At 38.5% G+C, this 12,456-nt stretch overlaps 2 protein-coding genes across 2 annotated transcripts in view; both read right to left on the reverse strand.

The window, feature by feature from the left end:
* Positions 1-3,061, reverse strand: part of LOC134871524 (trichohyalin-like) — a 3,671-nt gene extending 610 nt beyond the window's left edge. The window contains exon 1 of the mRNA XM_063894241.1: positions 9-3,061. Within this exon, the coding sequence (XP_063750311.1) occupies positions 9-3,061 (3,053 nt within the window). The remainder of the gene's footprint in view (positions 1-8) is intronic.
* Positions 3,062-3,085: 24 nt separating this feature from the next.
* Positions 3,086-9,149, reverse strand: LOC134871793 (trichohyalin-like). The gene has a single exon (XM_063894702.1). The coding sequence runs from the start codon at positions 8,933-8,935 to the stop codon at positions 3,086-3,088; it is 5,850 nt and encodes a 1,949-aa protein (XP_063750772.1). The 5' UTR covers positions 8,936-9,149.
* Positions 9,150-12,456: the final 3,307 nt, after the last annotated feature.

The raw sequence follows: 12,456 nt of genomic DNA on the forward strand, positions 1-12,456 counted from the left end.
AATCCAGCTTCTCTTTGTTCATCATCTCACTCTCTCTGTCCAGGCCCTCTCTTTCTTTCTTCAACTCTGCCTTCAGTTCCAGAAGATGTCTCCTTTCGAACAAGGCCTCTTGTTTCAGTTGATTTCCCATTTCCTTTCTGTGAGTGACAATTTCTGACATCATGATCTTCAACCCTTCTCTTTCCCCCTCTAACGTCTCAGTGTAACATGAGATATGTTCTTTCTGTTTACCCAGAACATCATGCTTTTGCTCCAAAAGACTCAACAGTTTCAATCTGTCTTCCTTGTTCTGTTCCAGTCTGATCATTTTGTTTTTCATTTCTTCTCTCAGCCGTTCATTCAGCTGTTGAAGTTTTTCCCACAGAATTCCCATTGATCTCATCTTATTCAATAGTTGATCCTCTCGTGTTTTCATTTCCGATATTCTTCTTTCCAGTCCGTCCTTTTCATTCTTGAGCATTGCTCTTTCCATGTCAGTAGTACTCTGCATCTGATTGATTTTCTCTCTCTCGTCATTGATGGTGTTCATGGCTGTTTCAACCTCTTCCTTCTTTTTGTTGAGATCCTTCCTTGAAAGATCCAGTTCTTCTCTTTCTTCCAGTAGACTGGTCTTTTTGATTTCCAGTTGTTGTGTTTGTCTACTGAGCTGGTCCTCCTTGAGTTTTTGTTCTTCTTGTTTTAAAACAATCATCGTCATGATATTGTCAAGTTTGTCTTTTTCTGTCTGAAGATGAAGGGTCAGATCTTTAATGTTGGCTTTCTCTTTGTTGATCACCTCAAACTGAATTTCTGCATGTTCTTTCAACACTTGAAGATCGGACATTGTGATTTCTAACTTCTCTCTTTCTTCCTTTATATCTTGTCTTTGTTGTTCCAAAGTGTCACTTTGTTTCAGGATGTCTGACCTCATCAGCTCCAAATCCAGCTTCTCTTTGTTCATCATCTCACTCTCTCTGTCCAGGCCCTCTCTTTCTTTCTTCAACTCTGCCTTCAGTTCCAGAAGATGTCTCCTTTCGAACAAGGCCTCTTGTTTCAGTTGATTTCCCATTTCCTTTCTGTGAGTGACAATTTCTGACATCATGATCTTCAACCCTTCTCTTTCCCCCTCTAACGTCTCAGTGTAACATGAGATATGTTCTTTCTGTTTACCCAGAACATCATGCTTTTGCTCCAAAAGACTCAACAGTTTCAATCTGTCTTCCTTGTTCTGTTCCAGTCTGATCATTTTGTTTTTCATTTCTTCTCTCAGCCGTTCATTCAGCTGTTGAAGTTTTTCCCACAGAATTCCCATTGATCTCATCTTATTCAATAGTTGATCCTCTCGTGTTTTCATTTCCGATATTCTTCTTTCCAGTCCGTCCTTTTCATTCTTGAGCATTGCTCTTTCCATGTCAGTAGTACTCTGCATCTGATTGATTATCTCTCTCTCGTCATTGATGGTGTTCATGGCTGTTTCAACCTCTTCCTTCTTTTTGTTGAGATCCTTCCTTGAAAGATCCAGTTCTTCTCTTTCTTCCAGTAGACTGGTCTTTTTGATTTCCAGTTGTTGTGTTTGTCTACTGAGCTGGTCCTCCTTGAGTTTTTGTTCTTCTTGTTTTAAAACAATCATCGTCATGATATTGTCAAGTTTGTCTTTTTCTGTCTGAAGATGAAGGGTCAGATCTTTAATGTTGGCTTTCTCTTTGTTGATCACCTCAAACTGAATTTCTGCATGTTCTTTCAACACTTGAAGATCGGACATTGTGATTTCTAACTTCTCTCTTTCTTCCTTTATATCTTGTCTTTGTTGTTCCAAAGTGTCACTTTGTTTCAGGATGTCTGACCTCATCAGCTCCAAATCCAGCTTCTCTTTGTTCATCATCTCACTCTCTCTGTCCAGGCCCTCTCTTTCTTTCTTCAACTCTGCCTTCAGTTCCAGAAGATGTCTCCTTTCGAACAAGGCCTCTTGTTTCAGTTGATTTCCCATTTCCTTTCTGTGAGTGACAATTTCTGACATCATGATCTTCAACCCTTCTCTTTCCCCCTCTAACGTCTCAGTGTAACATGAGATATGTTCTTTCTGTTTACCCAGAACATCATGCTTTTGCTCCAAAAGACTCAACAGTTTCAATCTGTCTTCCTTGTTCTGTTCCAGTCTGATCATTTTGTTTTTCATTTCTTCTCTCAGCCGTTCATTCAGCTGTTGAAGTTTTTCCCACAGAATTCCCATTGATCTCATCTTATTCAATAGTTGATCCTCTCGTGTTTTCATTTCCGATATTCTTCTTTCCAGTCCGTCCTTTTCATTCTTGAGCATTGCTCTTTCCATGTCAGTAGTACTCTGCATCTGATTGATTATCTCTCTCTCGTCATTGATGGTGTTCATGGCTGTTTCAACCTCTTCCTTCTTTTTGTTGAGATCCTTCCTTGAAAGATCCAGTTCTTCTCTTTCTTCCAGTAGACTGGTCTTTTTGATTTCCAGTTGTTGTGTTTGTCTACTGAGCTGGTCCTCCTTGAGTTTTTGTTCTTCTTGTTTTAAAACAATCATCGTCATGATATTGTCAAGTTTGTCTTTTTCTGTCTGAAGATGAAGGGTCAGATCTTTAATGTTGGCTTTCTCTTTGTTGATCACCTCAAACTGAATTTCTGCATGTTCTTTCAACACTTGAAGATCGGACATTGTGATTTCTAACTTCTCTCTTTCTTCCTTTATATCTTGTCTTTGTTGTTCCAAAGTGTCACTTTGTTTCAGGATGTCTGACCTCATCAGCTCCAAATCCAGCTTCTCTTTGTTCATCATCTCACTCTCTCTGTCCAGGCCCTCTCTTTCTTTCTTCAACTCTGCCTTCAGTTCCAGAAGATGTCTCCTTTCGAACAAGGCCTCTTGTTTCAGTTGATTTCCCATTTCCTTTCTGTGAGCGACAATTTCTGACATCATGATCTTCAACCCTTCTCTTTCCCTCTCTAACGTCTCAGTGTAACATGAGATATGTTCTTTCTGTTTACCCAGAACGACATGCTTTTGCTCCAAAAGACTCAACAGTTTCAATCTGTCTTCCTTGTTCTGTTCCAGTCTGATCATTTTGTTTTTTCATTTCTTCTCTCATCAGTTCATTAGCTGTTGAAGATTTTCCCACAGAATTCCCATTGATCTGATCTTATTCAATAGTTGATCCTCTCTTGTTTTCATATCCGATATTCTTCTTTCCAGTCCGTCCTTTTCATTCTTGAGCATTGCTCTTTCCATGTCAGTAGTACTCTGCATCTGATTGATTATCTCTCTCTCGTCATTGATGGTGTTCATGGCTGTTTCAACCTCTTCCTTCTTTTTGTTGAGATCCTTCCTTGAAAGATCCAGTTCTTCTCTTTCTTCCAGTAGACTGGTCTTTTTGATTTCCAGTTGTTGTGTTTGTCTACTGAGCTGGTCCTCCTTGAGTTTTTGTTCTTCTTGTTTTAAAACAATCATCGTCATGATATTGTCAAGTTTGTCTTTTTCTGTCTGAAGATGAAGGGTCAGATCTTTAATGTTGGCTTTCTCTTTGTTGATCACCTCAAACTGAATTTCTGCATGTTCTTTCAACACTTGAAGATCGGACATTGTGATTTCTAACTTCTCTCTTTCTTCCTTTATATCTTGTCTTTGTTGTTCCAAAGTGTCACTTTGTTTCAGGATGTCTGACCTCATCAGCTCCAAATCCAGCTTCTCTTTGTTCATCATCTCACTCTCTCTGTCCAGGCCCTCTCTTTCTTTCTTCAACTCTGCCTTCAGTTCCAGAAGATGTCTCCTTTCGAACAAGGCCTCTTGTTTCAGTTGATTTCCCATTTCCTTTCTGTGAGTGACAATTTCTGACATCATGATCTTCAACCCTTCTCTTTCCCCCTCTAACGTCTCAGTGTAACATGAGATATGTTCTTTCTGTTTACCCAGAACATCATGCTTTTGCTCCAAAAGACTCAACAGTTTCAATCTGTCTTCCTTGTTCTGTTCCAGTCTGATCATTTTGTTTTTCATTTCTTCTCTCAGCCGTTCATTCAGCTGTTGAAGTTTTTCCCACAGAATTCCCATTGATCTCATCTTATTCAATAGTTGATCCTCTCGTGTTTTCATTTCCGATATTCTTCTTTCCAGTCCGTCCTTTTCATTCTTGAGCATTGCTCTTTCCATGTCAGTAGTACTCTGCATCTGATTGATTTTCTCTCTCTCGTCATTGATGGTGTTCATGGCTGTTTCAACCTCTTCCTTCTTTTTGTTGAGATCCTTCCTTGAAAGATCCAGTTCTTCTCTTTCTTCCAGTAGACTGGTCTTTTTGATTTCCAGTTGTTGTGTTTGTCTACTGAGCTGGTCCTCCTTGAGTTTTTGTTCTTCTTGTTTTAAAACAATCATCGTCATGATATTGTCAAGTTTGTCTTTTTCTGTCTGAAGATGAAGGGTCAGATCTTTAATGTTGGCTTTCTCTTTGTTGATCACCTCAAACTGAATTTCTGCATGTTCTTTCAACACTTGAAGATCGGACATTGTGATTTCTAACTTCTCTCTTTCTTCCTTTATATCTTGTCTTTGTTGTTCCAAAGTGTCACTTTGTTTCAGGATGTCTGACCTCATCAGCTCCAAATCCAGCTTCTCTTTGTTCATCATCTCACTCTCTCTGTCCAGGCCCTCTCTTTCTTTTTTCAACTCTGCCTTCAGTTCCAGAAGATGTCTCCTTTCGAACAAGGCCTCTTGTTTCAGTTGATTTCCCATTTCCTTTCTGTGAGTGACAATTTCTGACATCATGATCTTCAACCCTTCTCTTTCCCCCTCTAACGTCTCAGTGTAACATGAGATATGTTCTTTCTGTTTACCCAGAACATCATGCTTTTGCTCCAAAAGACTCAACAGTTTCAATCTGTCTTCCTTGTTCTGTTCCAGTCTGATCATTTTGTTTTTCATTTCTTCTCTCAGCCGTTCATTCAGCTGTTGAAGTTTTTCCCACAGAATTCCCATTGATCTCATCTTATTCAATAGTTGATCCTCTCGTGTTTTCATTTCCGATATTCTTCTTTCCAGTCCGTCCTTTTCATTCTTGAGCATTGCTCTTTCCATGTCAGTAGTACTCTGCATCTGATTGATTATCTCTCTCTCGTCATTGATGGTGTTCATGGCTGTTTCAACCTCTTCCTTCTTTTTGTTGAGATCCTTCCTTGAAAGATCCAGTTCTTCTCTTTCTTCCAGTAGACTGGTCTTTTTGATTTCCAGTTGTTGTGTTTGTCTACTGAGCTGGTCCTCCTTGAGTTTTTGTTCTTCTTGTTTTAAAACAATCATCGTCATGATATTGTCAAGTTTGTCTTTTTCTGTCTGAAGATGAAGGGTCAGATCTTTAATGTTGGCTTTCTCTTTGTTGATCACCTCAAACTGAATTTCTGCATGTTCTTTCAACACTTGAAGATCGGACATTGTGATTTCTAACTTCTCTCTTTCTTCCTTTATATCTTGTCTTTGTTGTTCCAAAGTGTCACTTTGTTTCAGGATGTCTGACCTCATCAGCTCCAAATCCAGCTTCTCTTTGTTCATCATCTCACTCTCTCTGTCCAGGCCCTCTCTTTCTTTCTTCAACTCTGCCTTCAGTTCCAGAAGATGTCTCCTTTCGAACAATGCCTCTTGTTTCAGTTGATTTCCCATTTCCTTTCTGTGAGCGACAATTTCTGACATCATGATCTTCAACCCTTCTCTTTCCCTCACTAACGTCTCAGTGTAACATGAGATATGTTCTTTCTGTTTACCCAGAACGACATGCTTTTGCTCCAAAAGACTCAACAGTTTCAATCTGTCTTCCTTGTTCTGTTCCAGTCTGATCATTTTGTTTTTCATTTCTTCTCTCAGCCGTTCATTCAGCTGTTGAAGTTTTTCCCACAGAATTCCCATTGATCTCATCTTATTCAATAGTTGATCCTCTCGTGTTTTCATATCCGATATTCTTCTTTCCAGTCCGTCCTTTTCATTCTTGAGCATTGCTCTTTCCATGTCAGTAGTACTCTGCATCTGATTGATTATCTCTCTCTCCTCATTGATGGTGTTCATGGCTGTTTCAACCTCTTCCTTCTTTTTGTTGAGATCCTTCCTTGAAAGATCCAGTTCTTCTCTTTCTTCCAGTAGACTGGTCTTTTTGATTTCCAGTTGTTGTGTTTGTCTACTGAGCTGGTCCTCCTTGAGTTTTTGTTCTTCTTGTTTTAAAACAATCATCGTCATGATATTGTCAAGTTTGTCTTTTTCTGTCTGAAGATGAAGGGTCAGATCTTTAATGTTGGCTTTCTCTTTGTTGATCACCTCAAACTGAATTTCTGCATGTTCTTTCAACACTTGAAGATCGGACATTGTGATTTCTAACTTCTCTCTTTCTTCCTTTATATCTTGTCTTTGTTGTTCCAAAGTGTCACTTTGTTTCAGGATGTCTGACCTCATCAGCTCCAAATCCAGCTTCTCTTTGTTCATCACCTCACTCTCTCTGTCCAGGCTCTCTCTTTCTTTTTTCAGCTGTTCCGCTTTTTTTTCAAAATGTAAACGTGTTTCAACAAGGTTTGGCTTTCTCTGGTTTGTCACTTTTTCACTCACCAGTTTAGAACTTCTTATCAGTCTTTGTTTTTTTATAAACTCATCTCCCTTCGTACCGTTTTTCTCTTCTTCATCCAATTCCAGTCCTTTTATCTCTTCCTGGTCAATTTGTTCATTTTGAAGATTAGAAGTCCTCTGTGTTCCTTGTGTTTTCTCACTTGCAGCATCATTATACTGCATTTTCATTACACCATTTTGCACTTTTCTGGTTGTGGCCATGCTGGACACTAGTGCTCCACCTCTGCTCTGGTCGTTTTCTTTCTGTATCTTCAGTTTCATGATTTCCAGTTCATCCCTCTCTCTGTGGATTCTCTCCAATCGCTGGTCATGCTCTTTTTTCCTCTTCTGTATCTCCCTCCTGAATGCATGTTTTTCTTGTTCGATCTCAGCCAACATGCTTTTTACATCCTGCTCTCTTTTAATGCTTAGTCGAATCATCTGTTGATTTGCTGTTCTTTTGTTCTCCAACTCATTCTTCAACATTTCAACCTCCCTTTTTTCTCTTTTAACCTCTTGTAGTCGGTTTTCAAGCCCCTCTTTTTGTTTTTGGATACTGTCCGTCATGCTGACCATTTCCTCCATCTCTACTTTTGCTTTATCACTAGTTTGTACTTTCAATCTCTGCTTCTCTTCAGCCAGCTCCTCCTTCTGCTTGTCTAGTTTCATCCACAACATTTCGGACTCATACCTCTCTCTCATGTTTTCTTCCAGTCTTTGGTCTAATTCTCTTCTCATGTTTTGGGTCTCTATCCTCAATTTTCCCTTTTCTTTCTGTATGACATTCCACTTTAATTCACTTTCATCGTTTTTCTGCATATTTCTTCGAAATACCTTTTGACTTTCTTTTTTCTTTATATCCAGCTCTGACTTCAGAATCTCCATTTCTCTTATTTCTCTTTTGGTAGTTTGCGTTTTGTCATCAAGCTCTTGTTTCTCTCTTTTTATGAACTCTCTTAAACGGTTAATGTCTTGTGCTTCTGCCTCAACTTGCTCTCTTTCTTTTTTCACATTCTCCCTCTCAACTTGAATCTGTTGTTTAAGGATCTCAATCTCTTTACTTTTAGTCTGTAGTTTCACATGCTCAGTTAAAGACTCTTTCAGTTTTTCAATTTCACTGTTCTTCTGATCCATTGTCAGTTTAATTTCTTTCTCAAGTTTCTCATTTTCTGATCTGAGTCTAGAGATTTCATGTTCCATTTCCTCAATATCCCTACCCTTTCTGTTCTCTGACACGTCCCTTTGTGTATCGGTTTCCACTCTTTCACGTTTGTTATTGTCTTCCTTCAGTTTGTCAGTACTTTCCAAGGCAAATTCTCCGTCCTTTTTCTGCCTGAGTTCAGTGTTGACTGTCAAAAGTTCTGTTCTTTCGTTGGATAAGAAAGTACGTCTTTTTTCCAGTTCTTGTTTGGTAGCCCCAATTTTACTGCTCAGGTCTTCCAACTTTCTCAGTTTTACTTGGGTCTCCGCCATAACAATGTCTATGTTCTGACTTTTCTGTCTTTTCCTACTAGCGACTTTCTCTATGGTGCTCTTAACGTTAGCCAGTTTTTCTAACTTCAGTTTGGTCTCTTTTGTTTGTTTCTGTGTTTTTATTTTCAAGACTTCAAATTCATATCTGTCTCTCATCATTTTCTCCAACCTCTGATCCAGTTTTCTTTCCTGTATTTTTGCTGTAGTTTTCCTGGATTTCATGTTAAGGATTTCTTCTTTTCGATGCATTTTTCTTTGCCTCATTGCTGTTTGTACCATTTTTAAAAGCTCTTGGAATCTTTTCAGTTCTTGTAGCAATCCTTCAATTTCCCCATCTTTATTCTCATGATTTTTGTTGATATGGCTTTCTTCAGCTTGGTTTTCAAGATCTAGGTTTACTAGTCTAATGGTATTTTGTGTTTTATAAATCTCTTCCCTAAGTCTTTGAATATCATCACTTGCTGTGTCCTTTTGATCAAACCCTTCATTTAGCTCATCAGGATTGGTCTGCACATGTTGTGTTAAATCCTGACCTTGATTTTGCTCATGAACATTATTAGCATCTTCTTGTTTCACCCCTTGGCCGTTCTTCTGTTTTTGAACATTTACTTCATACTTGACGATCTCATCTGTGGTGTTTACCCTGCCTGTAGTTAGTAACCAGTTTTCAGTCTCTGGTTTCTGGATCTGCAGGTCATTTATTTCCATAATGAGCTTTTTAATCTCTTGACCTTCTTCCTCCATGTTTTCGATTGCAAACTTTATTTGCTCCCTTATTTTCTCCTCTCTATCTTTGAGTTTGCACATCTGGTTCTTCACTTCCATTTCATTCTCCAAATGTATTGCATCTTTTGTCTGATCATGTTCCATTATTGTTTCTTCATGTTCTTTCCGCATCTGCAAGAAAACATTGTGCTCTTGCTTCTTTATATCCTCACTTAGATGCCGGACTTCCAATGTTTTAAATTGTTGCAAAGATATTTTCTCTTTTGTAATTGCATCTTCAATGCTGTCTCTGTCCGTTGGAATTTCCAAAGGTTGAGCCTTGAGAGATGCCGTGTTTTTTTGTGTATCTTGAACTTTAGATGTATTCCCTGAAAAGGCCTTTTTTGTTGCAGAGTCAGTCAATATCCATTTGCTGACCTGAACTTTCTTGGAAGTCATCATATCCTTTACAAAAAAGAAAGAATTGTCAGTATTCTACTTACATCTTCTCTTGAAACATAGTAGACCAACAAACTAAAGAATGTCTTTCCTTGAGATATTAATTCAATTTATTTATATTATGCTTGGTTGTAATAACAGTCATTCTTAGAGCAAAAACAGATGTGAGTGTAAAATAGAGACTTCAAATGTTGTATTTGCAATGATACATCCAAGAATCAATCACTGCTGCACTGACAAGATAAAATGTTGACTTTAATTAAATGTATTATATCAACAAGTTCCATAAAACTGTATTAGGTTAGTTGAAAGCAATAATATTAAGTTGAACCTAATATTTTAGATTTAAAGCTCCCCTATCATGCTATATTTGAACAATATATTGCAGGGCTATATCTATACAAAACATGTCTTTGAAGTGTTTTGCTCAAAATACCAAACAGATCTCCCATTTTAGCATGCCTCATCCCCCTCTATTTCAGCCCTGTTCCTGAAGTGCTGATTCTGTGACTGTAGCTTTAATGAACTAGCTGCTGCTGGCCACGACCCTTTGGAACGTCATGATCCCTCCTCTGAAGAGAGTTTTCTATCGGGAGATACTGATACACGTGGCACATTTTTCTGATACAGCACAAAGCTTGTTATTTCTTCAGTGTTTACCACTAGAACAGTGACATTATATGTACTATATATACAACAACTCTAAGACCCTGCTGCGGAGGGGATTCAGCTCGCCAACTGTATATGGGGGACGATAGGTTGGGACGTGTCACGTGGGTGGGACGTTGCCAGGAGTTCAACGTAAAGCCAGCCCACATTTCCGATATGACGTCATATTGGCAGCAAATCTGGATCAGCTCGTTTGTACCGCCGTTTTTAGAAACGAGGGTAAGGAGGAAAAGAGAAAGGGTTGTATTTTCTGACATTGTGTGAGTCTCCTTACACACCAGGGACACATATTTATGTATAAAAGGCATAAAAAATTGCATTTTGCATGATAGGGGACCTTTAAATTGAATATTAATGCTTTCAACTCACCTAATACAGTTTTGTGGAACTTGTAAACATAATACATTTAATTAAAGTCAACCTTTCAGTTTTTTCAGTGTATGTTCCTGAGGCGGGCAGCAGTGGTGGATTGGGTATTCACATGTTTATGTTAAGTAAAAGTAATAATACCAGACACCAGTAAAATATTATTTTTATTGAAAATGTTGCTGTGGCCAGGTATTAGAATTGTTCTTTTATTGTTAATGTTTCTTTCTGAATCCTCATCAATGAGTTTATTTTTAGTATTAATATTAATATAACGTTTAAAATGTTAAAGGAGAGTTATTGTAAAAATGTCTGTCAGAAAAAGTTCAGATGTGAGATGTTACAATAAAAGAATATCATTCTAAAGAACAACTTTGGAGCAGTCCAAGCTATTGATCATGTTCATCCTGTCGGTGTTTGTTTTCATTTATGACCCGCTCGCACTTTATCACTTATTCCACAAAGGCTTACTGCAGGTAAAGCAACTTTAGGAGTAGGGTCTGTTTGGATGTTTTGAAGTATGAAACATTATATCGCAGCAGTTCCATTTTTCAATTTTATTGCTTGGATCCAGAGACGGCTGGCCCATAGGGGGCGCTGGTGCTCTGCCCCACCAGCTGTTGAGGGAAAAAATATTTTTTGCATATTTTTTTTTAAATCAATGTCAGTTTTACTTAATAGTGTGTGTGCCTACATGCAATTTAAATCATTTAAACAACATTTCCACCAACTAACACTCATTAAACAGTGAATTTCCACTGACAGACAGTGTATCATTCTCTCATGGGGTGATCGGCAAAGTGCCCCTGACCGGCAGCTAAACAGCCAATCCGGTTATGGTTGCTAGGGGGAAATTATGAATAATTGGCCTATCAACGTCGCCAAATTTAACGCCGGTGGGGCGCTGGAAATTTAGCCCCAACTGCTACGTAAAATGCGTGAAGGTTTAGGATTGCTGTAGCTACATAAGGAGCCAGCGATAGTTTCTTTTCGTAGTGCGACTCCCAGACTCTGTCCTACGCTACGTGGGGAAAAAATACGCGCGACGACGCTTTGTTGTTTCTCTCAGGCAGTGACATGCAATGACAACTTTGTGGCACTGATGCTGTTTTCTCCAAGTAAATGCATTTTTCCTTGAGAGAGGGTATAAAATGATCTGTTTATGTAAAATTTTTGAAAATAACTTGGTTCTAAATTCTTTGTATATGTTACATTTTAATAGGAAAGTTCTGTTTCATTCTCTCTTCTCAACCCACACTCACTCATTCACTCACTCACTGTTGATTTGTATAGATTCAGCTGAAATCATACCCTTGTTGTTAATTTATCCCTTGATTGTATTGTATAGTATTTGATAGCATAAAGTCTAATATAGCTGTAAATTGTTACTTTTTCTGTGAAGCTGGAAACTGTGAAATTAAATTATTATTGTGGAACTGTAGTCATTTTCCGACTGTTCATTTGAATGCTTATGCTAGATTAGGCAGGGAAATCTGTTGGCACACTAGCCCCACCAAGATTTTTTTTCACCAGCCGCCACTGCTTGGATCCTTTTTAACAGGAAGAAGCATTTGATGTAAGTTCAAGATGTTTTAACCTATAATTAAACATCTTGGTGCATCTGGGGGAAATATTTACAAAGTTATGACAAAACATGGTGATGACACAATATTATGCATGTATAAATGATTTATCCATTTTAATGATAAATGAATTGGTCATTTTGGTCGTCAATTATCAACCAGTAAAAATTATGTTCATGGTCTTAGAAGGGGACTATGTTAAATCCCAAAATCTTGTAAGGCTGAGAGGCAGGGGTTGGAGGCACCTACATCCCTAACAGTGGCCCACTCTCTACCATCAGCAGTATTGGGGCTGTGTGGAGACCCACACAGCAGGTGCTAATCTAATTTTTGGTGGGCACACGGAGGAAGCGGAAAACACCCTCTTCTGAAAACAAGTTTGGAGAGCGGTAAGTGGGTTAGCGGCCCAGCTACCTTAGCTTTGGTTTTGAAAGGTATTTTGAGTTAAGTAAAAATAAAGCCTTTTTTGATTCAATCACTGGGCCCTTTGTTTTGATTGCTGCGCTACCACTTTCCTCTTTTGTCGGCCCAGTCCTGTTACAATCTGTAGACACTCTTATGTCAAGAAGGCAGATTCATTACATGAATTACAATGGGGGAAAACATATTTAACTTACTTCCGAAATTACCATGTAC

This window comes from Eleginops maclovinus, chromosome 11, assembly GCF_036324505.1.
Source record: "Eleginops maclovinus isolate JMC-PN-2008 ecotype Puerto Natales chromosome 11, JC_Emac_rtc_rv5, whole genome shotgun sequence".
NCBI classification, from domain to species: domain Eukaryota; kingdom Metazoa; phylum Chordata; class Actinopteri; order Perciformes; family Eleginopidae; genus Eleginops; species Eleginops maclovinus.